General features: G+C 43.9%; 3 protein-coding genes across 6 annotated transcripts in view; 2 read left to right on the forward strand and 1 right to left on the reverse strand.

The window, feature by feature from the left end:
- The first annotated feature begins 9,015 nt into the window (after window positions 1-9,015).
- On the forward strand, window positions 9,016-15,170 carry samsn1a (SAM domain, SH3 domain and nuclear localisation signals 1a). Its single transcript, XM_079271381.1, has 8 exons — window positions 9,016-9,133; window positions 10,246-10,326; window positions 10,857-10,985; window positions 11,573-11,690; window positions 11,880-12,031; window positions 12,113-12,325; window positions 12,610-12,754; window positions 14,073-15,170. The coding sequence occupies exons 1-8, from the start codon at window positions 9,077-9,079 to the stop codon at window positions 14,231-14,233; spliced, it is 1,056 nt and encodes a 351-aa protein (XP_079127507.1). The 5' UTR covers window positions 9,016-9,076; the 3' UTR covers window positions 14,234-15,170.
- Window positions 15,171-15,666: 496 nt separating this feature from the next.
- On the forward strand, window positions 15,667-18,925 carry hspa13 (heat shock protein 70 family, member 13). Of its 2 annotated transcripts, XM_079272667.1 has the most exons (6): window positions 15,667-15,805; window positions 15,923-16,263; window positions 16,522-16,735; window positions 16,838-17,005; window positions 17,174-17,700; window positions 18,673-18,925. In XM_079272667.1, the coding sequence occupies exons 1-6, from the start codon at window positions 15,781-15,783 to the stop codon at window positions 18,796-18,798; spliced, it is 1,401 nt and encodes a 466-aa protein (XP_079128793.1). In that variant the 5' UTR covers window positions 15,667-15,780; the 3' UTR covers window positions 18,799-18,925. The 2 variants fall into 2 exon arrangements, with proteins under 2 accessions (XP_079128793.1, XP_079128794.1); XM_079272668.1 differs by having other exon boundaries at window positions 17,174-18,804.
- gdpd5b (glycerophosphodiester phosphodiesterase domain containing 5b) overlaps window positions 18,919-27,142 on the reverse strand; it is a 34,708-nt gene continuing 26,484 nt past the window's right edge. For 2 of the 3 annotated variants that reach the window (XM_079272666.1, XM_079272665.1), the window contains 7 exons: window positions 26,522-26,672; window positions 25,520-25,741; window positions 24,830-24,987; window positions 24,564-24,711; window positions 23,351-23,433; window positions 21,388-21,500; window positions 18,919-20,677 (listed from right to left, as the gene is read on the reverse strand). In XM_079272666.1, the coding sequence (XP_079128792.1) occupies window positions 20,592-20,677; window positions 21,388-21,500; window positions 23,351-23,433; window positions 24,564-24,711; window positions 24,830-24,987; window positions 25,520-25,741; window positions 26,522-26,672 (961 nt within the window). In that variant the 3' untranslated portion in view covers window positions 18,919-20,591. Of the gene's footprint in view, window positions 20,678-20,864; window positions 21,146-21,387; window positions 21,501-23,350; window positions 23,434-24,563; window positions 24,712-24,829; window positions 24,988-25,519; window positions 25,742-26,521; window positions 26,673-27,142 lie in introns of all 3 variants that reach the window. The other variant, XR_013772148.1, reaches the window with a different exon arrangement.

The following is a 27,142-nucleotide window of genomic DNA, read 5'->3' on the forward strand; positions in this document are numbered from 1 at the left end:
CCCACACAGGAAAGAGCTGTGGCTGGCTGAGAATGTGAGAATTAGCATGCCTATCATGTGTTTGTCTGAATGACGACTGCATGGGGGAGATATTATTTACATTATTAAAGCTCTTGCTGTCATTTTGGCACTCCACTGCCTGAGGTCTACTAGACCCAGATCAACTAAAGAGTTACTGAATCATGCCAGGGGATATAAATGATACATCTTTAAAATACCCAATCAATTCTTCAATCAATGGTAGAATGCAACTGTTTTGAATAATGCATCTAATAAAAAAGCCTTCAAAAGGATCAAGCCTTTCATCGCCTCACAGCTGATAAGATGTTTCCATGAAGACGATGATGATGATGATTAGTGTGCGTCACCAATGTTCTTTGACTGCATACGAGGCATCTCATGGGCATTGGTGGAAAGTACATTTACTCCATACTGTCGAGGTATTGTACTTCACTTGAATATTTCTATTTCATGGTCCCTTCCAATGTCTATTCGACTGCATCAGTTTTCCGTTTTACACGACCACATTATTTGACAGACGTAGTCACTGATTACTTCAGTTTAAGGTTTTACTGGACAAAAAAAAAATACATAACCAGTTGTTCCCTTTTTTGTAATACATGCAGTTGCCGCCTCTCAGTTTAAAAAAGTTTTTGTGTCCAAACACTGTTTTCTTTCCCCTTTAATCATCTCATCTCTAACAACCAGTGTATGAAGTAGTGAAAACAGCATCGCAAACATTGTATGAAATAGTTACAACTACTTCCACCGGATAAAATAGTAAAATACTGTTTTCCATATTGATGCACCAGTATTAACAATCCCATTATGTCGTAATATATCGGTCACAGAGGACATTTTCTCGCAGTATTCTTTTTAATTTTGTTTCATTTTTCTGACAAGCATAAATATTTCCGAAGTGAGATGTTGAATGCAGGACTTTTACTTGTTATTGTATGTTTTTATATTATTCTTCTGGTACTTTTACTGAAGTAAAGAATACAATCAGCAAATATGTGAATAATACTTATTTCACCACTGAGTTTTGGCCATAAAAAGAGCATTGGGCCTGTTGTCAAGAGTGCGTTCTGCAGCTGGTGGAGTAATGGTGGTCCATCTATTGGATTAGTGGAGGGATTTCACTGTGGTATTAATCTGAGAAGACAGCAGGCGACCCGGGCTGGGCTCACGCTGAGCTGTTGTGTCTCTCAGCCGCTGGCTGTCACTCAGCACACTGTTGCACAGCCATCGGACGCACCAACACAAGCAGCCAACATGAACCTTTTCTGCTTTTCGCTGGTAAGAGACACACTTTTAACTTCTGCTTCTGCCAAGCTGCATGTGTGTGTGTGTGTGTGTGTGTGTGTGTGTGTAGTTTAGGCGGACGAGAACTTTAGCCCTTTGATGCAAATTCAGTCTCTGAATGAGCTGCACGTGATCCAGGCAACTGTTGATCTACTGAGGCTCTTACTGTTTCTACTGAGGCTCTTACTGTTGAAGTCATATCATTAATCCACTGACTGTTTAATCTTTAGAAATATCCTTCTGATATTGAGTTTCTCCTTTTGCACAATCCACATCTAAACTGCCACAAAATGTAAAAAATGCATCTCTAAATTCATGCAACAGTACTATATTTGCATTCTGTTGTTTATGTATTAGTTGACGCGTTCATGACTCTGGAGGAGAAAACAGAAATAAGGTATTGAGAAGTGAAGCGACCGGGGTAAAAACAAGTGTGCGGTTGCAGCACATGCACCACTGGCACATATGGTCCCTCAAGATGCTGCTGCAGCTGTCATGCTACACATGGACACGAGTATACAAGTGAACGGACTTTTGGGAATGTTGAGCAATAAATCAGGAATATTACCAAAGTCTTGTTTCAATAAACGGAGGCTTGAACTGTGAGTGCACTGATTCTCCGCTTGTTATTCCACCTCACGTGCATGATGACTATTTGTACTCACTCATTCATGAGCTTTTAGGACATTATGAATACATGTAGTTTGGTGTAAACGACACTGTTTAAAGTACACAACATAAAACATACAGACACGTTTTATAAACACTTATCTAGAAGGATAATGAAATTACATGATTATATCGAAGATTACACAATTCCACATTTTACAGAAACCGAATAAAAGGGAGGAGGTATTGAGATTATCTCCAATGAAGAAGATAAACTACAACAGGACCTACAGGGACACACTATGAGAGTTCAAACCTAAAAAGGCTGATCTTATAAACCGATGATCAAACCAAAACGCCTTCCTTTGTTGCCACTACAAACACTCCTCTGCCCAGTAAAGAGATAAGATGTCATCCTACAGACAGGACGAGATGGACAAAGACAGACATTGGTTCATAGAAGGAATCCAGACAAGCGGAGCACATTTTTAATCCACACTGAAATCTGTGCAGAGGAATTCCAATCCTCCCCTACATGCGTAGTTGACAACATTTAAAAGAGCTTTGGAGCAGTATTATCCTTTCAGTCATATCAAATCCCCATAACGCTACTTGTGACTACTGACATGAAGCGTGCAACTTATAAACCCCTGCTTGATATGTGCGCACTGTGTGCTCCATCAAAAGTACCGACCAGACAACGGGATGGGTGAAATCCATTCATAAATCGAGTTCAACTGTCTAACAGCTGCGTGTCTGTCCGTCTGTCCACATGGCACCAGGCGGGGTCCACGGACAGCCTGTATGAGGCGGTGCAGAGCTCCAGTGACGGTCCGCCACCGCCCATCCCCAGCCGCTCCTCCAGCCGCGCATGCAGCCGATCTGCAAGCCGCTCCTGCAGTCCAGCGGTCCTGCTGGACGACGGCACGAAGTGGCCCGGCTCTGGGAGATCTATTTCTATGGTGAGAGTTTCTATGGTGAGAGTGGAGCACACATGCACGTACAGTACAGACGGTGAACGATCATGACCAGATTGTATTGGGTCACTTCTCAGGGGAATTAGGACTTTTTGACTTCCAACCACCAGATTGTGACTCCAAAATAAAGCTGATTATGAAATGATGGACAGAGCCAGTTGACAGCTGCTGTTGAAGCATTACAATTCATTTATAGTGAATGTGAATCATTTATTTGTCTTACATCTGACTGAAAATGAAAATGCGTTTTCTTTCAGGAGATGCCTCAGCTGCAGAGCACCAACTCTAGTAAAAAGAAAAGAAGGTGAGCTGGATCAGTGAGGCACAAACATGCTACGGTGCTAGTGGCCCCAAATCACATTCGTTTTAGCTCACAGGAAAATCTATTTGTTGTAGGTCATTCTGTCGTAATGAGATTGTTTTTAAAACATTGTAATCTTTCCGTTTCCTTTGTTGGATGTTCGTGCAAACTGCAGAGTACATCTGCCAGGCAAGCAAAAGAGCTTTACCATGAAGTAATAATATGGCTTAAAAGGCTCCCAGTTTATTTTCACCGGGGGTTAATTCTGTAAATCCTTCCTGCAGCAGAGCAGACTAGCTATGCAGCACTGCTCCTCTCCTCAGTCTTATCCGTAGTTCACGTGGTCTGGTCAATGCAATGCTCTGTCTTAAGAAAAAAAAGGTATAGGCAGCCAGTTAAACAGAACAGAAAAAGAAAAGCTTGATACACTGTGAATTGTTGAGTTTGATTGGTAGTGAATGTTTTTTGAGAAGCGGTGCCCTGAGGGCTGTTGGGAAATCTGAAGGCAGATTATAGCTTTGGGCTAGTTGGACTAAGCAGATTAAAAACCCACCTACTTAAGAGTCCCCGGTCGCCTCAACACCTTTACTCCCACGGCCTTACTTTGAAAGGAACCTCTGCACAATGTCAATATTTTCTTCTTGCGTTATCATAAAGAACAATCATATCAGAGGGATTGTTGTGGCTTGCTGTCAAACCAAAGGGCAGGAACACATCTCCTCAAACACCTATTAGAGGCAACTGTGCAATACAATACTTATTTTGTGAATTTTACTTTCAGAACACACATATCCAAATCTGCATCAGACAACGAAACACTGGGTGAGTGCAAACTGTTTCCTTTGTGTTTTGATAATGTTGGATGAGTTTGAAGATTGTGTACCCGAACATAACGTCCAAGAAATATATTCGCCTGCATCACAACCCTAATGGAAGACCACAGTGAAATAATTGACCTTTTTTTTAAAAAGTTGCTAAGAAAATACTGTTTTGTGGATTAAAATCAGTCTGTCTCAGAAAACAATTTCATTCAGTGTCTCCGTGGCCTCCCCCCCGACCTTTCATTTTAAATCCTTTAAAATCCTCAATTGTGATTTGTCTCCCTTCACATGCAGATAACCCCGGCTGTAATACTGCAGTTTGGCAGCCCGCCAAGATCCGGGAAGATTTAGTCCACAACACCAACAATCACAATGAAGGTAAATTACCGTAAATAGGAAATAAATAGGTTAAGCTCATCTATAAAGGTTCATTTGGACTCGCAGCATGACGCCTGAGTACACAAGCTGGGTTTTCCAACCAATCAACATCAAACTTGTATCCCAAACTATTGCGTATATGTTACCCAGGCCTGCAATGGCATGACGTTAAACACAAGAGGCATTTTCTTACTGCTGGGATTACAGTGGAGACAAAATTCTCCTCTGATCATTTACAGAGGAGTTTTAAAGGATCAACAGTGTCTGGGGAGTTTTATGGAAGACTTGATTTGATCAACTCAGGCTGCCAAAGTCTTATACTGGCTTCAGATAAATTTAGTCCCCCATCACCTCCATTGGAAGCGCTTTAGGAAAGGATCTTTTAAAGTCCAGTATGAACAAGAGGAATGATTACAGAGAGCAAAAACCTGTTTCAATGTTCATAAGGTCACCTGACCGTTGCTTTGAGACGGACTTCGTGAACATGTCCTTTAATCCTGAGGACGACAGAAATACATACCCTACATAACCTGATGGTATATATCGTGATATGTTGTGTCCTTTTAGAGATGAGGAGGACGAAACACAGAATAGAAACCAAAGAAGTGAAAGGAGCTCATCATTCTGGCACAAAGAAAAAGGAGAAGCCGCACTCAAGCCAGGTGAGGATGAAAAGCTTCATCGCAGTCTTCTCAACCACTTCACGTATCGATGCTAAACTAATGAAACACGAAATAAAATCACTGTCCGTCCTTTGCATCTGTGCCAACCTGAAGTTTGAGCAGCAGTAAAATGAACCTGTTACGAGACGCGTTGTGCAGACTCGTGGTCACATCACACGAGGCCATTTCGTGCCACCTGCTTGTGACATCCAGAGAGCCTCCGGTGGCCTAAATGGCAGAATCATTGACCACAAACGCCGAATGGGGTTTAACACAGTGCAGATGGTCCAAAGAGGGTGCTGCTCTCTGTGTAATCTGAGTAAACTGAGAGGCCTCATGCCAGCTCACCCAGTGCCCATTCTGACTAATGACCATCATAGTGAGAAGCAAACAAGACAGAGCTTGCCAGTATAGTGGATCAGCAGCAGCAGCTCTCAGTGCCCCAAAATGAACCACTGATGGAAGATATTGTTTCTACCCTTTTCTATAAATGACAACCAAATTAAAAATAATTTAAAAAGACTTTAACAAAGTCTACAGCCTAGATATTTTTAAAATAAAGACAAAAACATCTCATGGTGGCACTAGAGGAAGAGTCAGAGGTTCACCAAAGTCAGCAGGCTTCATCCTCTGGGGACCGTGAATGTATGCACCTAGATTTGATGGCAAGTTGATTTCAGTCAAACAGTTTTGATACCGGAGAGACCGGAGACACAGAGATGCCACTAGCATGGCTAAAACAATGAGCCGTGCGACACGAGAGTTGGGAGAGAAGGAGAGATGTCGCAAATTAGAAATGATGTGTTGTTGGTTACGTCTTTTCAGAGTGTCCAAGCCAATGGCGCGGCGACAGAGTCGAAAGCTGCTGTCAAAAGAAACCAAAAGACTGGAAAGAAGCCGGGTGGAAAGAGCGGCAAAGAAGGGTCGAAGAAAAGTCACAACTCAACAGGTGAGACAACGTTTTTACAACAGCGAGATGAGGGTCTCACTTCCTCCCGGGTTAAACTGTCCTTTCTGACCTAGCATCTGTATGACTCAAAACCAAAGCTGTGACTAAACTTGACTCATGCTTACAGTAGAGGAACAGACTCATGCAGGACTTTATTAAAATGTGGCAACTCTGGTACCTAACTTTTCTCCTCTGATGCATCCTGAATTCTACTTCTTCTTTTTAAGCGTTGCAACACCTTCAGCGTGGTTTCTGTGGTATTTCTACAGTACAGGTACACAGAGGGCTGCTTTATAGCAAACACGCATCCGTTCAAACGACACATAGGGGTTTACAAAGGCAAAGGCCATCTCTGTATTCTTTCCTGCTCTCTTTCCGGTGCTGCTTCGATGTGTAAAGTGGTCTCCTTCATCTATAAGCTGTTTCCAGTGCAAAACGTATCTTTTCTCTGCCTTTATTACTGGTCTGTTGTGAAGTAAATGTAGAACAAGCAGTATTTCCTCTGACTCCATAAGTCTGCCATGTAGTTTTGTGGCGGCGTTACGACAGTGGGCACATGCAGAACTATGAATCACTCTGCGTTGCTGCAATGACTCCTCAACATGACGCGGATGTCTGATATCAACATCCCTGATATTCCAGTGGCCAGAAAGTTATCAAATGTCAGTTTTTTCCATTTATATTCTCTTCTTCCTCCTCTCTCAGTGCATCCCCCACCAGGCGCTACGAGCCCACCCATGGGACCCCACTATCTGGACATACCATGCAGGTCAGATAGGAGGCCCTACCTGGGCAAGTTCTCCACCCTCCCCGCTCAAGAGAACACAACCCCGGGCCGATGCACGGACATTGCCACCCTCCCCGGTGGAGCGACGCCCATCCACACCCACCACCAGCGCTGGAGCAACCCAGGTGACAGCAGTCTAGCCTGGGGGACCATCCAGCACACCTGCCGCAGGCCGCTGACAGAGTACCGCGTTTACTCCCATGACTTCCCCTCGCCCCCTGGGAAGGAGTTGGAAGGAAGACAGCAGCAGGCAACGGCCCAGAACGACAGCTTGAAACACGGCTGTAAACCTCAGATTCCCCCGAAGGTGTCGCGATCCGTCACAGATGTGGATCTGTCAGAACCAAACGTAAGTGTCGACTGGTTGTTGTGTGGTGTTGAAACCATTAGTTAGTCCTTGAAAGAGATCTGAGCGTGCCCTGAGTCTGAGCTGGAACGACTCGGATGCTCAAAGGGATAGTTTGTGTCTTTTGAAGTGTGGTTGTGTGAGGTACTTAACCACACACAGTGTAGTACCTTTAGATGACAGTTTGGAGAAGCAGACACAGGTCCTTGTTGTGAGGACATCTGAAGGACACATTTGTGGGATTCAGTTTGTAATTCCTTTCTAAATTAATCTTACTCTCCCTTTGGGATCCGATCAGTCAGCTGCTTTTCAATACAGCAAGTTCAATGGTCACGCTGCGCTAATACCACACAATGGAGCAGACTGACCTCAAAGGTCAGAGACTTTACGTGCACTTAACCTCTCTCAAAGACCTCCGCTGATTCCCAGTGAGCACGTGCAGAGGGCACGCTGTCTGACACAAAGCGGTTCAAGCTTAACATGACTTGTGAGGAAATAGTCTAAGATAAAAAGGATGATCCAGTGAAGAGATTACAGAATCCCTATGGATCTATAGTATTGTTGAGTCTTGGGGGTAAAATGTCACACTCTTAAGAGTGTATGATTGATGGTGTAGGCTTTGTACTCCATCTTTAAAGCTCTCCTACAAGTCCTGCAAGTCCATTCTCTCTGCTCACTTTTAAATCTTCCTTTTGGGCTGTAACGTATGGTCAATCAAAAAGACATGTTTCAATCCTAGAGATTCTAAACACGCCATACTTTTTTAAACCAATCAAACTGATAAATCAGAGGACCCTTCCTAACAAGGCGTTGAAATATTTCAACAAAGATCGGGTGACTTGTTAAAATTGTGGATATCTCATTTTGAACTCCTCAGCTGAACAACAGCTTCTCCAGAGAATCAAGAGCCCCCGAAGTCATAGATTACAAACCTCAATCTGGATTGACGGGAGTTTAGGGTTGATTGCAAGCAGTGGGATTATGCAATGGTTTTGTCTTTTGAATTTCCTTTTCTAAAATCCCCCACAATATCAACACAGCAGTGAAACCCACACATGGCCACATCAGAGGACAGTATAATGTAGGATGCTGCTGCCTCTCACATTCACAGAGGACGCCATGTTTTTATGGTTACAGGTGGTTATTTCGTGATCAAAATCTAAAAGAATCGACTGTAGAAGCGTCTCGTCTTCATGTTTTAGTGTTCCTAAGACAAATTAATGAAATATATCCACATCCATATTAGGAGTAGAGGTAAACCGGAAAGTGTTTCGACACAACTGAGTTGCCACTTTCAGCTGTTCCTCTGTCATACATCAGCACTTCCTCAAAAGTATTGACCCTGCATTAAGAAATGACTACAGAAGAAGACTTACTCCAGCATCATTTACCATAACCAAGTTCCCCATTGCTATTAAAAGAAAGAAAATGAGGAATATCGACTTTTACATTTTTTTAACATGTTTTTCTTTCTATGTTATCTGTGAAATAAATAAAAATAATAGAATAATTCTATTGTTAGTTTGCTCATGTGGATGCCACTCTAACCCTGTTACATTAGGACTCACTAACTCTGAGCAGTAATGCAACACAGTAGCAGATATGACACAAACTCATCATCACCAGGATATCTCACATCTGATGAAAAACAAATACCTCAAACATAAGACCTATATACAGCCATTCCTGGAAGTGGCGTTTTCGCCGAGCAGGCCACAAAATGCAAACTCAAGCACTTGTATTTTTCCCTTTCGAAGCGATACTGCTTCGAGAAGCTCAGTGTCAATTGCCTCACATCCTGTGTGTTGTAAGGAAGTGGGCCAGCCAGGCCATCAGACAGGCAGCCTCAGAGCTAGTTAACGCTTCACTGTCAGGAGAGTGGGGCAAAGACAAGAGAAGAGCAAAGACTGAGATCTGACAAGCACCTGAAAAGAGGGGAACATGTTACACAGGGCGCCCTCCAACGTGTCAGACAAAACAAAGAGCAGCAAGCCGAAGGTACGTGAAAACCAAAACAAAATATATATAAATATATATATATATATCTGTACCGACATTTATGGCACTTTGGACAGTCACTTCGCAAGTGAGTAGTAATTTAATCATACAAAAAAACATTGTTCAATGAAAATGTCAACGTTTTAGTTTTCAAGGATGTAAAGAATTGTTTTTATAAAATACTGAACCCTAAAAGAGTTGACATCAGTTGATGTTTTTCTCCAAATACAAACAGTAAACTGTATTTTCCAAGTGAAGTTTCATCGTTCAAAACAGACAAACAACAACGGTAATATATACAAATGACGCAATCGCATAAAAACTATATTAAGGGGAGAAGAATATCGAGCCTTTAATTCTGCTGCTGTACTTGTCGGGTGGAGTAAAGCGTCGGCCTGTCAGCTGCACTAAATCAATCCACAGAGGGCTGTCTCGGAGTGTGGAGCTCATATTTAACCAGGATTTTCCAGGGATTACTCATTTATATAATTATTTTGGAGATAATGGGGAGCCGGGAGAGATTATAATGACTTTTGGTTTTGTGAAAAATTGGAGATAAAAATAGGGAAGAATTAAAACCGAGCCAGAGGAAAGCAACTAGAACATCGCTGGTGTCGTAAGGACCCAGCAGTGTAATTTATGTATCGATCTACTCATTTTCAATATTGACATGTTTGCCAGAGCAGCTGTAGAGAGACACATTTTCTCTGTGCTGCCACATGATTTGATACATGACCACAAATGTACCACATATTTTACAAGCTCTCATTGCGAAACACTGTCGAAACCGACTAAATATTTGCTGCATATTCCTACATGTACATATTGAATACTGGAGGTGCCTTTCACTGGCTTTTATGACCAAAGAAAATGAGGAACACTGTGGCTTTCCTAAATAGACAGTATTTAAGTAGATATAGACAGCTGAACCTACTGGAAAGCTTCACATTTCATCAGTAAAATCCACTCGGGGCCACAGCAGGTTTTTGAGCTTTGAGAATACTCGGACTATAGGACGCGCAAGTGCAATAACTTGATGTGATGCAACGCTGTTAAGCCAACCGTGCCAGTTCTCTCTATGACATCCTTTTGTCTTTTAATCCTCCCCACAGCGCTCCACCAGCTTTGGCAGGTTTGAGGGTCTCAGACACCAGGCGACACAAGCCAAACCAGAGGAAAATGGAACAGCCGCGGTTCGTAGATTTGTTCTCATTTCATTTTTATGTGCAAAAAAAAAAAGTCATATAGAAGAAAGAATGGTAGCAGTTAATTGTCAATAGCATACCAAGTGGCAAAATCATTGGATAGAAACATTCGCATTCAGGATTTTTTCCCCTTCTGCACACATCTGTGCAGCCACGGTGCTGCGAGGTCTTTTGGAAAACAAGGTTCATGCTGAGAAAAAGTGATGCTTTTGACCAGAAGCCCCACGATACGATATTATCACGATACTTGTGTGATGATACCATCTTATTGCGATTATATATCTAAAAACAATCTGCAACATGGTATTGCTTTAACATATACTGTGATTTGTTACCTAATAAACTGCAAATGATGCAGTTGTCAACATGTCAAGAAGCTATGGTGTTATAACACCAATACTTTATACTCTGTGTTTATGGAGCAGAGATACAAATTGTAGATGGGAGAAATATGAGGTTCTTTATTAATATCACAGTAATACTACTGTATGTGTACTAAGCCAACTCTCTTTAAACAGCTCACAGAAGAACGTGAAACTTTGGACCCGAACAAATCAGCCGGACTTGGGAAGAAGATGAAGGCGATTTCACTGACCATGCGCAGAAAAATGGGCAAAAAACACAACAAGGCTTTTTCTGAGGAGACAGTGAGTCACTGGAAAATACACATACGCACAGCCTCCACGTTTTATTTAATTACTATCAGGTAGAAGGGGTAAAGCGCTTTGATCATCCATACTCTTAAATTAGTAATCAAAGGTCAGATGACTATTTTATGTGCACCATTCAACAATTTGTCAGCACAAATGTAGAAAAACAAACAAACCTGACATCTGTCACATCAAGTAAAAGTCCAGACAACAATCTGCCTCATTTACAGCAAACCTGTGTTGTTTTTCTCGCGAGTCTTATCGCTCTCATCTCTCATAAACCCACATCCTCAAATATGAAACTGCTGCTGAGAATATGTAAATGACGCACCTCACTCTGACCGACACTGAAAAGCACCGTCTTGCAGTTTTGTGTTTTCAACACTGATGAGCGATAAGATGAACATTTGAGTAACTTTCACAACCTACATCTCTACCTGAAGCGCTCTGTTCTAGCTTCCTTGTAGTCTTTCACTTTCATGCAGATTTACTTGACAAGTTAACCAGACTTTGCACACTTTTGTACATCATAAGATATATAGCGTCTCCCAATTAAAACTGCACATCTTTTCTTTTCCACGCAGGTTGATGACACAGACAAAGACCCAGAGGCAGAGACAGAGAATGGCTCTGCAGCTGAGAAAAACGCCGCGAAGACAAGCAACTCCTTAGAGAGTCTTTACAGTCGCCAGAGCTCCTCAAGTAAGTATCTGCACATACTGCATGAACTGCAAGGCTGGACCAAAGAGTGCTGGGTTGTTTGAGCCCACATGGTGAAAGACAAATTCCACCCAATGGAAGTCAGCTGCTGTATGAATTAACCAGTGAAACGAAGCGTTACGAGACAACCGCGGCTGTGTAATCATTCTGTGTCGCGTTGTGTCGGTTCAGGCGGTGTGACCAGTGAGTCCAACGGTTCTGGTCAGAGAGACAGCCTGAGGCTGGAGGTGGACGGCTCCTATCAGGGACAGTTCTGTGGCAGAGCTCGCGTCCACACAGACTTCGTTCCCAGTCCGTACGACACGGACTCCCTCAAACTCAAGGTGAGACTCAGCGATGTTTATGTACAGCGTGCGTAAAGGCCCTGGTGCAAGACTTCATATTCATTCACTGTAATTGTTTAGGTCGGCGACATCATCAACATCATCAGTAAGCCTCCGATGGGCATCTGGACGGGCATGCTCGGCAACAAAGTGGGCAACTTCAAGTTCATCTATGTTGACGTTTTGCCAGAAAAAGAGGAGGAAGAGGAAGTTCCCAAGATCAGACAACAGAAGCTGTGCAAAAGACCTCGGCCCAAAACACTGCTGGAGCTACTGGAGCGACTGAATCTGGAGGTGAGGACAGGATCTCACCTGTTTTAGTCTGGTCACAAGTGAGAGATTACAACAGGCATGCAGCTAAAAGAGTCACCTCATTCTGTTTGCATCTTCCTTGATGTAAGCCGAATCTAACAGAATAAATCATTCACTTAAAGCTCAATAGATTTAAATTGAAATGTTCAGAACTCAACATCAAAGATGTGAATACCTGACATGATTAAGGTGAATGTGTACACCACTGTTTGTTTTGTTGTTTAACTCAAGTACACCATGTGGTAGTAATCAAGCTTTTGTTGCAGGAGTACGCCTCAGCCTTGCTGCTTAATGGCTACCAGACAGTGGAGGACCTGTTGCACCTGCAGGAGAAACACCTGATAGAGCTGAACGTCAGAGACCCAGAGCACCGACGCCAACTTCTCGCTGCTGCTGAATATCGCTACACAGGTTAGCAACATACCTAGCGATGACTAACACCAAGTATTATGAACCACAATTAACTACTCTTCAGACCACTAATTACTGCTCCATTAAACAGCGACATTGCCAACTAAAATACTGGTTGGATCAGCAATTAGAATAATGAAAGCATGGATGTGTGGGAGGGACATCAACCACCCCCCCCCCCCCCCCCCCTCAAAGTAAATTGCTTGGTCAACTCCCAAATACCAAACTGTAATTATTAAATAAGTGCCAAGCAAAGTAGCACACCCAAACATACCTTTAAAACAAAGTCAACGACAACAAAGCATGAACTGTTGTACCAAGCCGTGTTCATCAGCCAATCAGAAAGGAGCATTCAACAAAGCCATGTAACAAGAGTCATTTTGTGACAAAGCTTTTTGTGACTTTAATGACATTCAAGCAGCAAGAGGTGAAGATATTAATAAAAACATCAAGTACTTTGTTCTATGTGTTTGAAATGATTTGCTTTTTTCATTTCTGCCGGAGAATAAAAGAGGGTTTCGTGTGAAAGCGGAGGCTTTCGTGCCACACAGAAGAGAAATACATCCTGCGCGCTCCGAGAGGCTTATCTGCAATTTCCTGTTACTCAGATAGAAAGTGCTTAATGGGGCAGAAGGTGTTCCTGTAATCCGATGTCTTGAAGCAGAAGGCTGATTATCACTTGGTGAATGAAAACAAAACTAGTTTCCAGTTTAAAGAAGGAACCCAATCCACTGGCTAGTTGTGTTCAGCCTGTGCGTGTTGTATTGCAGTTGAAGTGCAAATGAAAGGTCATTGTTTCCATCTTTTCTGTTTGCGCGCCAGTGTGACGAAACAGATGGCGGCTGCAGCAGCGTGACCTCGCCGAGCTTGTTGACTCACATGAGACGGCAGTAATTTAATCAAGCTAAACTCCATTAGGTTAGTGGTTTAGCAACCTGGACGGGAGGATTAGTCGCTTCCATCAGCGAAGTAGGAAAAGAACGGAGGAATATTTTTACTCTGTGAAAGTGGAAAACAAAAGTCAAAGAGGACGTGACATTATGATGTGTCATATCTAAAAGAAGAAGAAGTGTTTTGTAATGCTGTTTGCTGGGCCACACCTGCAGATGTTGTTTCGGTATTTGGGTCATTTGGCCGCTCAACCAACAACGCATCGCCCTGGTTTCACTGTTGTACTTAATCAGGATTTGAATATGACTTATTTTCCACTGACTGAAGCACTCGGCGCATATTTCTTTTCTTCTATAATGCGGTTGGAAACAGAAGCTTGTAATATGATGACATTTGATCTAATTCCATTTGCTTTGTGGCCGCGTAGGTGACGATGTGACGAGGGATGCGGAGGAGCTCAGATCCTCCCACAGTCTACTACAGGAAGAAGACAGCGACTGTCCCAGAGACTCGGGCTGCTTCATTCCATCTGAATGTTCAGACAGCAAAGAGGAAGCAGAGCAGCACACAGATGCTGTGGACTCTTAATGTGACGGATACTTCGACAGCTGGAATTCAGTGTCGGGTGTTTTCTCATGACGGGTGGTTTTTAACAACTTCCTTAAAACGTCATGTAAATAAGCTAGCCACTCTTAGTCAGCTTTCTAAATGTGTGATAAGAAGAACAAACAATTCGAATTGAACGCTCCATCTTGAACAGTCTTGAACAGAATGTTGTTACTTCTTCTGTCACTGCTAATACCAACATTCCCAGTTAGAGAAAGGGTGGAAAGTAACGCGAGCCACGGTTTGCCGGGGGCCCCCAAATCACTAAACCCGCCCCTGAAAAACACCAAGTCACGGTTATGTTGATATCAAGTCATACACCGATAGAATACTGCTTGTGTCGACTGTAGGGAAGTGAAGAAGAGCCTGGTGGTAACGTTAATATCCAGTATCCGTGTAGCGTTACTTAGCCATGATCCATGTTGCGTTAGCTATCCGCTAACCACACACAGACAGACAGCTTGCTTCATACAGTAGTTAGATCATTATAAAGTTGTACCTTTTCTTTATTTTTTGTCGTTGAAAAAGTGACATTTCCTTGATTAATTGTCACTTGTATTTATTGCATTGTAATTAATTTAATGTTTTTTTCTCTCAATATGAAGCCTTTATTTATCACATCTGCATCTTCAGCATTCTCATCAGATCCAATCTCAATTATTCAACATGCAGTGCAATATTTCTTCTTTCTTTCCTTTGAATGATGTGATGTTGGTGAATTGATGATTTTGAAATGTAGCGTCTGGGTTTGAACAATGCATATTCAGATCTTGCCTATATATGATGCATACTGTACAGGAAAGCACATGTTATTTTCTAAAAGTGCGTGTTTGAATGAGTGTATAAGAGAGCCTGCGTATGAACTCACGTGAAAGTATAGCATTCAACTGTTTTCACAACTTTTTGTAAATAAAATCAAAGGAACACAGTTATGATTTGTCAGGATTATTTATTTAATTGACCAGTGCTTGATGCATAAACAACCACAAATTAAATATAATAAATGAATAAAGAGTATAATATAAAAATACATTTCTACCTTGATAATTAAAATGTGTTTGGTAATTAATACATTTAATGTTAATTTATTAAATGTAAAGTTTTCTATCTTTAAATTTAATCAAATAATAATTAATTTTAATATTTTATTCAAAAGTCAACCTTTTTAAGTTTTTACTTTAATCTCAACTGCCCTATCTCTTCCTGGTTGGTTGAGAAAACGGACACGTCACGAAACTTTTCGTGCTACATTGAATGTCGCTAGCGTTGATGGGAAGTGTAGTATAACGCTGACATCGGCTGCTATGTCCGTGCCGTTCATGGTGGATGCCATAAACTACATTACCCAGCATCCGCAAATGAGTCATGCAACGTTGACGTGTATTTTGTTGGTAGACTGGAAAACTGCTACTTCGCAGCATCCAGTTGAGAAAGCCGACAGCTGGCTAACATTTAACCGCAACTTGAACAATTTAAGGGACATTTGGGGAATTCCTTAAGCGGCGGTTGACTTTCTAAAGTGTGTGACTATGTCCGGAGAAATTTCTCTGATTGGTAAGTTAACGTGACACTTGTTTTTTTTTACCGGTAGTTAGTTAACTGGTGACTGGATGCTAACAGATGAGCTAGCTTGTGTGTTCCACCTCACCTTGTGTTGTCCCGGTGTCACAGGTTCGGTCATCCTGGCTCTGTTCCTGGCCGGCTACCTGGGACAGCAGTACCTGCCGCCCCCCACACCGAAGGTGATCGGCCTGGATCTGGGCACCACCTTCTGCTCCGTCGGCGTCTTCCATCCGGGCAGCGGGGAGGTGGAGGTGATCGCGGACGAAGAGGGCAGGAAGATCATCCCCAGCGCCGTCTCGTTCACCACCACCTCGGTGCTGGCCGGACACGAAGCCGTGGACCTGGCCGACAGCAACCCTCAGAACACCGTCTACGATGCCAAGAGGTTCATCGGGAAGATATTTGAGCCAGAGGTCCTGGAGCAGGAGAGTGCTCGGTACCCGTTTAAGGTGGGTCATGGTGGGGGTTAGTTCAGCTAACTGAATTGGTGATTTCTGTGGTGGGTCACATGTGTTTCCTGTAGTCACTTTAACACACTGGTGTACATAATTTACACTCAACATGTATTAAGGCTCAGATATACACACTGTAGTTGTTTTTAGGGTAGTAACTATCGATTGATCTAATCTCTAGTTTCTAGTGATTTGCTCCCAGTTTTTTCTTACTAAATCTCTCCAGCCTCACTAGTTTCTTTGCGCCTCTTCCAGGTGATTAACAACAATGGAAGCGCAGAGTTTCTGCTCTTCACCAACCACACCTTCACTGTGACCCCGGAGTTTATCGGCTCCCGGCTGCTGCTGATGATGAGGAAGATGGCCGAGCGGCAGCTGGACGTGGACATCCGGAAAGCTGTAATCTCGGTGCCCGCGGAGTTCGACGAGAGGCAGAGGAACTTCACCGTCAGGGCCGCCAACCTCGCTGGTAAGTCCTTAATTATTTGTAAAGCATTACATATACAAGCTACACACACTGCACTAGTAATACAACTGGCATATGGTGGACATCCTTTGCTCTGTCTTGCAGGCCTGGAGGTCCTGCGTGTGATCAATGAGCCCACGGCTGCAGCCATGGCCTACGGCCTGCACAAGGTGGACGTGTTCAATGTGCTGGTGGTCGACCTCGGGGGAGGAACCCTGGACGTCTCTCTGCTCAACAAACAGGGAGGCATGTTCCTCACCAGAGCCATGGCAGGTAATGTGTTTCACTGCTTCAGTGATGAGCGATAGGAGGTGATATGAGCCGTCAATAATCTGGTTTAGCATCTTTAATATTGGATTTTACAAAGCAGCATTTGTCTAAATTGTGTTGTTGTTGGAGGGAACGGTGGCCTAATCTTAAATGGACTGTTTTTTCGGGCAGGGAATAACAAGCTGGGAGGTCAAGACTTCAGCCAGAGGTTGCTCCAGTACACCATAGAGCGAGCCCAGCAGGAGTTTGGTGTCCCACCCGCTCTCAAAGAGGACATCCACCGTCTCCGACTGGCTGTGGAGGCCGCCAAGCTCAACCTCACCCTCCAGCCCAGCGCCATCGTCAGCGTGCCCCTGCACCTTCGTACCCACGACGGCCCGGAGTCGGCCGGAGGCTCCGATCCCGAGCCGGTTCTCTTCCGGGTGGTGATCACTCGCGAGCTGTTTGAGGAGCTCAACGAGGACCTCTTCCAGAAGATCCTGGCTCCCGTTGAGACCGTGTTGGCCGAGGGCCGCCTGGAGAAAGCGGACGTGGATGAGATCGTCCTGGTCGGAGGTTCCACCAGGATACCGCGGATCAGGAGGCTGATCAGCGAGTACTTTGGGAAGGACCCCAACACGTCGGTAGACCCTGACCTGGCTGTGGTTACAGGTGTCGCCATACAGGCCGGCATCATGGGCGGCTCCTGGCCTTTACAAGTGAGCGCTATAGAAATCCCCAACAGACACCTGCGCAAGACGAACTTCATCTAATCTTTATTATTTATTAAGACCAAAGGGATGCCGCAGAGACATGCCACTCATTCCTGTTTCGTATTTCTCTTATGTGCAAAAACTAATTACCAAGAAAAGACACTGTGACCTGAATGAAGACATGCAGGTTTTAAAAGTCATTCTGCTTTCTTGTTCGTGAGAGGCGGCGGTGGCAGAAAAATGTGATGACGTTTATGAAACGCAACATTCCTCTTTGACGGATGGCTGCCGGTAACTGCTGCAGAAGGGAACTGCCCCGTTTTTAATGCCCAGCTGCTTTTGTTGCGCAAGAAGCTTCGGCAGAAAATGACACGTCGAGATCCTGATGAGAGAATTCAATGGTGTTCAATTCAGGGAACAACCTTTTTAACGGACTTTCAGAGTAGCCAGTACATCTTCAGATATTTATTTATTTATTCCCATTCACTGTGAGAGAGTGTATGTGTGTCGTAGGCATGTGATGTATCTTTCCATCAAACGTTGACAGTGTCGTACCTGTTCAGAAAGCTGCTGTATATTGTTTGAATGGAAGTGTAGCAGTGAACCACTACACGCTAGTGGTTCTGTCCGAGCCCCCCTGTCCACGGAGACCTCGGTGTAAAGATGCAGTTCTGCACAAAAACAATGTTAAACATTCACTGCATTGACTACTCTATTTAAAAAAAGAAAAGGGTGTTCTGCAGAATCCCCTACTAACCGATGAAGGTGCAGGTTAGTGAAAGCCTGAATGTTCACACAGTACTGTACAATCGGAAGTCGTTAGTATTGAATGAAATACAGACTGCATTAATTGTACCCTGAGACTGAAAGAGAAGTCATGCTCAGTGTTGACTTCCACTTGTTGGCCAACTTTGTGCAATAGTGTGCTTTATGTAAATGGCAGTGACTGACGCACTATTTGTGCTTCGGCTGCTGTAGGTGGAGACGCTCGTCTCTGGACCAAATCATCGCTTACTGGTGCCTCGTGTTCGATATCAACAAATGTGTCAGTCACATTTAGGATGTTTGATGGATGTATGGTTTGTGGATAGCAGGGCGCCTTGAATTTAATTATTTTGTATTTATTATGTCACCTGCTCTTATTCTGGTAAACTGGTTGTACATCCAGTATGACAGGTGGTTTCCATTTATGTTTTTGGGAAACATAAAACCCGGAACTCTGAAGATTCGATGGTCCAATAAAAACATTTCTTCAACCAAGAACTCAAGTCACCTACCTTTTTTTAATTTCTCCACTTCCTGTTTATTATGAGTCTCATATTCCTGAGCAACATACACAAAGTTCTTCACACATTCATCACATGCTGTTTTTTTTAGTTTTTTTTAAATGATGCTGCTTCACCAATTTCTAACCTGATTATTTTTCCTTTGACTGAATGAGGCTGAACTTGAGTAACAGTAGGAAGTCCAGAGACGAGAGCGGCGAGTCCACATCACCTTCTGCCAGTACCTCTAAATAAAGAAGGGGCTGCTCAGGTGGTAGTGTTCAGTGTAGGACTGGTGGTTTAATTCTTACAGCAAACAAAACAACTTACCGGTAACTTCTGTGTTCGATTTTTTTTTATGTTTACTTCTGAGGCATAATACCCAAATAAACAAAGCAATCCATTTGATGACCCTGTGCTCCTGTAGCGTCCCTTCCATTAGCTTACAGCTTCATTTTCACATTTAGCACCCACTTCATTTACCTTACAGCAGTCCGTTTAACACCAGCAACCAACATCTGGATGCATGTCGTCTGTCAACACTTAAATACCACAGACTTTACTGCATTTCAGAGGCATGTGTAGGAAGTGGAACGACTCCCAATCGTGACCAGGACATCGTAATTATTATTCAATCACCGTCACATTGTCCAAATGTAATGCTTAGTTGGCTGGAGCATCTCACACACTGGTTCACCTTTTTATGTACAATAATACACAACGTAGCACTGCACACAGGGTAACAAAATAAATACCCAGCTAGAATACACACACACACAATACAGCGTTCACATCTTAGAAAACAAATCCAAACACATTCACCAGACAGACAGACAGCACACATCTTCACCCCTCAGGCCATTTCCACCAGTTGTACTGGGAGCACAGCTCACATAGATCAGTTGATTGTTAGTTACATGCACTGGTCAAAGGTAGGGGGGGGGGGGGGGGCTTTTAGCCTCTATCAAAATGATTACCTTACATACACCACGTGAATATTTCACTTGGAGGAGAAGGCAGGACTTCTGTAAACAGCTTGATCGTGTTTTTTTTTTTTTTTTTTCTCTTTAAATATAAATATTAACGTTAGTACTTTTGTGAAACGTAGCACAGTGGAGTGCTGAAAGAAGGCAAGAGCATAATGAGCCGTTAGCTTTTAGTCTCGTGCTGCGATTAAGCCGTGTAGAACGCCTCGTTGAAAAGAAATCCATCTGCTAAGAGAAGAACATCATGTACAGTGGTTTAAAAACAAAATGCTTTGGAAAATTAGCTTAAAACAACAAAGAATCTGGAAACGCATCTTTAAAAAGAAGCCGGCGGTGGTAACTCAAGAGGGGCCTCTCGGACATTTAGATGCGAGAGAGGAGGCCACAGATTTGGCGAATCCCATTAATAAAAAGTGCGTGTAGTCCCGTGTGAGATACAGTATGTCTGACAAGCAAGACACAAAACTATTTACAGAATGTACACAAAGCAACGGGGTGTTTTCTCTCCATCAGATACAGCAGTCTGTCAGTTCATCAGTAGGACAGGACGAGGAGTTCAGGCTTCACACCGACATGGACAGGAACGACGTAGACACAGAGAGCGCCTCCGTCTCACTGCAGCAGATTCACACAGGCCGAGTCCCAATCACTGGCTGATGCCCCGATTGGTGTAGTAGTCGTAGCCATTGTCCGAGTACAGCTCATCAGCACTGCCGGCTCCATTCCCCACCTCTGGAGGGCGCCAAAGGATAAAGCAAAGAACAGTCAGGGTGCTGTGTGATGACGTGCACTACCGACACGTCAGTTTGCAAGAAAACACTCAACTTGTCCAAAGAGATAGAAAACAAAACACAAAAGAGTTGAATGAATTGGAATGAATGGGAGAATGATGACGAGAGCCGGCACTGATGTGACTCACCTCTGACCCCCCAGCACTAGAGGCTGTCAAGACAGACTGGGGCGTCTATAAGCTCCCCTACGCATGACGTGGTCTCCAGCGGGAGGGTGGTGGGGGAGGGTTGGTGCATGAAGGGTTGGGTGGATGAAGGGGAGAAGGGCATAGTGGGCAGAGAAGTTGGCGGGTAACGAGGGATGCAATGGATGCATGGAATAAAAAGGAAGAAGTCACTGCTGGAGGAGGAGGAGGAGGTAGCATGGACAGGAGAGGTGCACATCACACAGGCCGCTACTGGGCCTGACCTTCAACGGGGAAAGAGAGGAAGAGGAGGAGCGAGAACATTCACACTCAAGACAGATGCATGCTGGGATGCAGAGACATGCTAGCTGGGGCGCCTGAAACCCAAAATGGCTCATTCCTCATCTTTAACTTCAGAGTTTTTTGTAAATGATCAAATGTGAAGTAAAGAGACGAGGTATCTGTTTCGGGGTTCGGGAACCCGAACAACAAAAGATTGAGGAGTGACACGCGCGTCTTGTCTTACCAGAGAAGATCAGTTTCTCCTTCATGACGTTGAGGTCTCTGCTGGACCTCCTGACCGCGGCGCTCAGCATGATCTGTTCAGGGTTGTAGCTGCGCATGCCGCTCATCCGATACCTGCGGGGGTCACATTGGTCAGGTCAGAGATCCTCCAGAGACAATCATGACATCACCACATACTGCTGCCTCTGCTCACAATACGCCGTCCAGGGTCAAAGAGGGACACCATCTACAGTTTTAAACTTGGTGAACTGGCCTGACTCTGTTTAAAGGGGAATTTAATCCGTTTCACTCGTTCTTCTTTGCGCAAATCTCTGAATAAATGCATCATTTTTTAATCAACAACATTTTCCAGAAGGTAAGTGGTCAAACAGAATAATCAAAAAGAGATTTGTCACAACCTGGCAACCCGAAAGTTGTTTTAATTAATGACCTAATCTGTTTAGCATTACTAAATGACACATTAGTTATTAATCACACAAATAGCAGACACTCTATAGAGGGGGCCTTGTTAAAAAGTAGTGCCAAATATGTCATATTACTACTACGTGTGCTGCAATTACACATTTGGAGAAATACAGTCTCAGAATAGAGCAGTTTTATTTTCTGTTGTTGGAAATATCTTCTGAATTAATGAAACGTGATTAAATATGGAACATTTTGCTCTACTCTGTGTTCATTTAATCAACATGTGTTAGTTCCACTGCGTCCTTGCTTGAATGAAAAGTCTTTATTTCATTACTTAACTGAAGAGCATTAGTCACAATGAACTGTGACTAATGCTCAGAGGAAATTAGGAACAGAAATGCAAACAAGCGAGCTTTTAGTTCATCAGCATCCACAGAAGCCAATCCTGAGGCACTTCCCCTGATGGATTCATATCCAGACTTCAGTCCTTTGGCTTAATGAGATGGATAGTAAATTTAGAAACTCATTGGCGTCTTAATGCTGTGGACATTTTGTGCTGTCTGGGTGGAAAGCATTAACTCTAGGAGGAAGACGTGAGCTCCTCCCTCTAGAGGAGAGTAGCAGCAGTACAATGATTCAGGTGAGACACAAAGAAGAGAAAGAAAATCATCAGAACAAATATGATGGAGTTTGATTACATAATAAAAAACGAGACGGAAGGTGAACGAATGCATCGAACAAAAGAATGGTGGCTGAAGATGGTGACAGACAGAAAGACGGTGAAAGGAGAGAAGACTTTGGGTCGGAGGAGGTGACCCAGTTACCTGATCATGTGATAGCTGAGAGAAGATGCCAGAGCGCAGCAGAGGAGGAGAAGAGCATGCACATCAGGCAGAGGAGAGATGACGAGGCAGAAGGACAACGAAAGGACAAAAGAAGGCGGGAGACAGGAGAGGTCAGTTCAGAAGCCAGCGGAAGCTACTGTAGAGCTCATCCCCCCCAAAAAAACTAAAAAAAGACAACAGGAGGACAGGCCATCTGTCTCTGGAGTGTCACAGAAACAAACAAAACCACTCTCTCTCCTGCAGAAAGAGGAGATACTGGAGGAGTGTGAAGGGTTTACACATTTTAGTTAAGAGAAGACATCTTATCTGGTGCTAGAACAGCAACAAAATACACCATAGCAGCTTGTAAAAGCACATAACACACATTTCATGTTGTGTTCTTTCCTGCTAGGTCTTTATTGGCAAAACCATTTAAAAAAAAAAGTATCAGAACAAAAAGGGAACAGTGTAAATATGTATGAGCTGTTATAATGATGTGCTGCACACAGAGAGGTCTACAGAGTCGAGATGTGAGTGAAGGGTGCTTGTGAAGGAGTAGTGGTTAGTGGTATGTACGCCGCATGTGTGAAACAGGAAAACAGAGGAGGCACACACACACAAAACAAAAAAGATCGGCTCACCAAACATCAGAAGAAAAATGGAGAAACGTTAAAGTGTTGCGTTAAAACTCACAATAATGACTTGACAGTTATATCATCAAGTGGCTGTACTTACTTCTGGAAAATGAATATTCCTACGACTACAGCAAAGGAGATGAGGTCCACAGACACCCACATCAGGCAGTATTCATGTGGTCTCTGGAAACACACACACACACACACACACACACACACACACACACACACACACACACACACACACACACACACACACACACACACACACACACACACACACACACACACACACACACACACACACACACACACACACACACACACACACACACACACACACACACACACACACACACACACACAGTGTTATAGCAGAATCCACCACAGGGTGGCACTATACACCAACAATACAATCTCTTGTGTGAGCGGCAACATCCAAACTGTCTTGTGTAATTCTTCTACAAACACTTTTTTAAATAGAACAACGATTAAAAAATATAAAAATGTATTTTAGATGTGCATTCTTATGAAGATGCATTCAAAAGGCAATGCACTTCAACAAAATCCTTGACATCATGTGAGGTAACATACGATGAGAACCTGCAAACGATGTCCAGAGGATGCAGATGTGATGTCACTGGCCTTAACAACATATAATGGCAGACTTCACAGTGTCAACATACAGCACTGCAGATGCCCCGACAGCTTAAACTCTCCCTGCACCACATCGGGGGAGGGGGGGGGGGGGGGGGGGGGTCCCGTGCACATGTTGTCACACAGAGTATGGTGCTACAGACGGGGAACACCAGGCCGGTGAAATCATGCCAGATAGGCTCAGCGTGAGTGCCAGCCATGTTGAGAGGTTTCAGACGACGGAACGAGAGAAGCACGAGTCATGCACTGCAGGATACAGTACAGTGATGATGATGCTCGTCTTGCTACTGTGCTGGGACCTCGGAGGAGTGTTGGAAAATCAGAGGGTGGCATGCTCAGTGCAGGAAACAGACTTGAGTTCAGTCAAAAGACGGGCTCCCTTGTTGGCATCACCTGTTAAAATGTAGTCATCAAACACCATCTACACTGAGTCAACCTACGGCCAGTTTGATGAGAGCTTTTACATTTGCTTTTGAAAAACATCTGTTACCAAGCAGATCTTTTGTGGGCACATAGAGAGACTACGGCTGAACAGAAGAGGGAAACGAGAAACTCAAACTTTATCCACAAAGAGACAAAAAAGCATTCTCGGGTACAAAGTGGTACCTGAGCAAGTTCCACACAAAAGGAGAAGAAATAGTGTCTGTGGTCCTTACCATGAGCCAGATGGGGTAAGGCACCTTTTTGAGTATATGCGAGGCCTCTGAGGAGACTGAAGACACACCGCTGCACCAGAGCACCGAGTACAGCCAGGGCTCGTTGATGGTGTAGAGAGTGAGCTTGATGCTGCTCTCAGAGAAGTTTCTGAAAGCAATCGCACACATTCAGGCACGCCTTTAAATATACGTCTGTCTGTTAAGGTGCCAACCTGATAACAGCATCGGGTGTGTGTGTGGGTGTGTGCGTGCGTGTGTGTTCTTACCCAATTTCCTGTGTGCTGGCCTGGTTGTATCTGAGCAGCAGCCTGCTGATGCCGTACTGTTGGAGACTTTGAGGACTCCGTTTCTCCACCGAGGTCTGGATCAGACCGGGTGCCAGCTGTCTCACCTGATCTCTGTGGTCATCTGGAGTCCACATCACCTACACACAGTCATCAGCATTAATGTAGTGACGCGGTCTGAACGCACATGGATAGGTAACGTCTCCTCATACAACGGTTCTTATGCTATCTTATGAAAACGTTTGAAAACTTTTTCTACAAAAAGCCAGCAATGTGCCAATTTCTGCTCATGCATAGTCTTTTCAAAATAAACTTTTCTTTTCACAGGAAACAACTCAAGTTAGGTTCGGGCAACAAAACTACTTCGTTATGTTTATCAAAAGATCTTCGTTTGGGTTCAAATAACTATGGAAGTGCCATTACTGAAGTATGCAAGTTATGTGACAAATGAATCAGCGTTGACGTTCTGGTTTCACTGAGGGAACCTACAGATGAAAGGTCTGCGTTTCTTGGACTCACCCACCGCTCCAGCCGCCCTGTGTGGACTATTGCGGTCTTTATACTTACTCGTTACTGATTACAGGTGAAATTACTTTGATTTCCATCACGTTTGCATAAAAAGATGTTCAGATGCTGCGGGTGTGTACTAGTATTCAGTTCCGACGTACTGACCAGGCTCTGAGGAACCCCCGATTGCTGCACAGCCTGCAGCGTATCATTGATCCAGCTGTGGTAGCAGGGGTGCTTTGGAGGAGGTCTCCTCAGCCGGAAAACCACTGTGCTGTTGTGATAGGAGGCCAGCTTTAGAAGCTGCTTCAGGCTGCACACACTCTGGTTGGCAATCAGAGTCTTCTCACGCGGGGACAGGGTGTGCACGGTCCAGAAAGGGTCCTCCTGAAACACGGGGAGAGAGCGGCACGAGGACGACGGTCACAGACGTGTTTTAGAACACAATTACAATACGGTGATACTAGAAGAACACTGAAGCTCCGGACATTTTAAATCCCAATCAGGACGGATTAGGACATGCTTGGGAATATAGAAATCAGACTCCGACAGTGAATTGTCATAATTACGCACAGAAGTAGTGATGCAATGTGCTCACGTGCAATGCAGATAGACTGAGACGTAGAGTGCAGAAAACAATGCAGAGGCCTCACTAGCAAGCTGATCTCATAAAACATTTTTATTAGAAACAAAAACGACACAGTGAGCGTGTACATCTACCGATAAGAAGAAACTCTCGCCATATCAGCAGACCGATATAGAAATCTACTTGACTGGAGGGCAGCGTAGAAGGGTTAAAGTGGTGCACAGCAAAGTAGCACAGTGCACAAAAAGCAATGCATCTACATCACTGCATCTCGCCCCACATGGATACAGATGCTCCTCTTTTGGCAGCATTTCTAAACAACGCTCATGGCCAGAGTGCTTTTATCCTGTTTGGCCCACTAGTACTTCAAGCTGGTTGAAACAAACAGTTACTTTGAAGTATTTTTGACCTTGATCCACTCTGCATTCAGGAGAGCTTCTCCGAAGCATTAACGGAGCTCAGTATGTAGATGAAACCAGGGGACCAGGACACTCGTGACTCGAGGGGCCACCGACCTTTATCACACGTCGCTGTACCACAAAACAAAGCTGAAAATGGCTTCATCAGTAACCGAGACCTACCCTGAGGAACCACTGTCCCGCGTTGAGTTGCTGCAGATCCGTCCAGTTGAAGAATGAGGCGTCCACCATTTGTCTGTCGGGGAACACCTTCTTTACGTCTGTGGTCCTGCGCAGGGTGTGGTCGTGCATCAGGAAAGGCACTCCATCCTCACTAGTGGAGGGGGGGGGGCGGCAGAGTTATAAGTGTAAGTCAGGCTGTTTATAACATTCAGCATTGTACAGTGGTTACGGATTGGTCAGAGGGTGCTGGAGTACTGCGTGTTCATGGTTGGGCAGCAGTGTTCATCTGTAGAATGTTCTATAACCTCATTGACATCAAATACATCGGAACAATGATAAGAATAATTCAAATGGACCGTTTACGCTCAGAGGACTCAAAAGGTAACGTTCTCTGTGGATCATGTTCAGTTGAGGAATAAAATCTCTCAAATTGATGTTTTAGTTTTTAGATGAGAGCGGAACAGACAGGAGTTGGTTGGAGGGTAAACTCTTGAAATCACATCAAACAAGAGCAAAGGAGAAAGGGTGAGTAGAGGAGACAAGACAAGAGTTTGGCCCAATTGTGGGGTTGTTTTTTGCTCGATATTTCAACACCAAATACCAAGACTAAAGAACTCTATT

This window comes from Melanostigma gelatinosum, assembly GCF_949748355.1.
Source record: "Melanostigma gelatinosum genome assembly, chromosome: 7".
NCBI classification, from domain to species: Eukaryota; Metazoa; Chordata; class Actinopteri; order Perciformes; family Zoarcidae; genus Melanostigma; species Melanostigma gelatinosum.

Bases quoted from the DNA above. Each gene is read 5' to 3' on its own strand.
- hspa13 (XM_079272667.1), top strand. From the start codon at position 15,781: ATGTCCGGAGAAATTTCTCTGATTG. The intron at 16,264-16,521 runs GTGGGTCATGGT...CGCCTCTTCCAG, and splicing joins GTGCTCGGTACCCGTTTAAG to GTGATTAACAACAATGGAAG. The intron at 16,736-16,837 runs GTAAGTCCTTAA...TCTGTCTTGCAG, and splicing joins CAGGGCCGCCAACCTCGCTG to GCCTGGAGGTCCTGCGTGTG.
- samsn1a (XM_079271381.1), top strand. From the start codon at position 9,077: ATGTTACACAGGGCGCCCTCCAACGTGTCAGACAAAACAAAGAGCAGC. The intron at 9,134-10,245 runs GTACGTGAAAAC...TCCTCCCCACAG, and splicing joins CAAAGAGCAGCAAGCCGAAG to CGCTCCACCAGCTTTGGCAG. The intron at 12,326-12,609 runs GTGAGGACAGGA...CTTTTGTTGCAG, and splicing joins TGGAGCGACTGAATCTGGAG to GAGTACGCCTCAGCCTTGCT.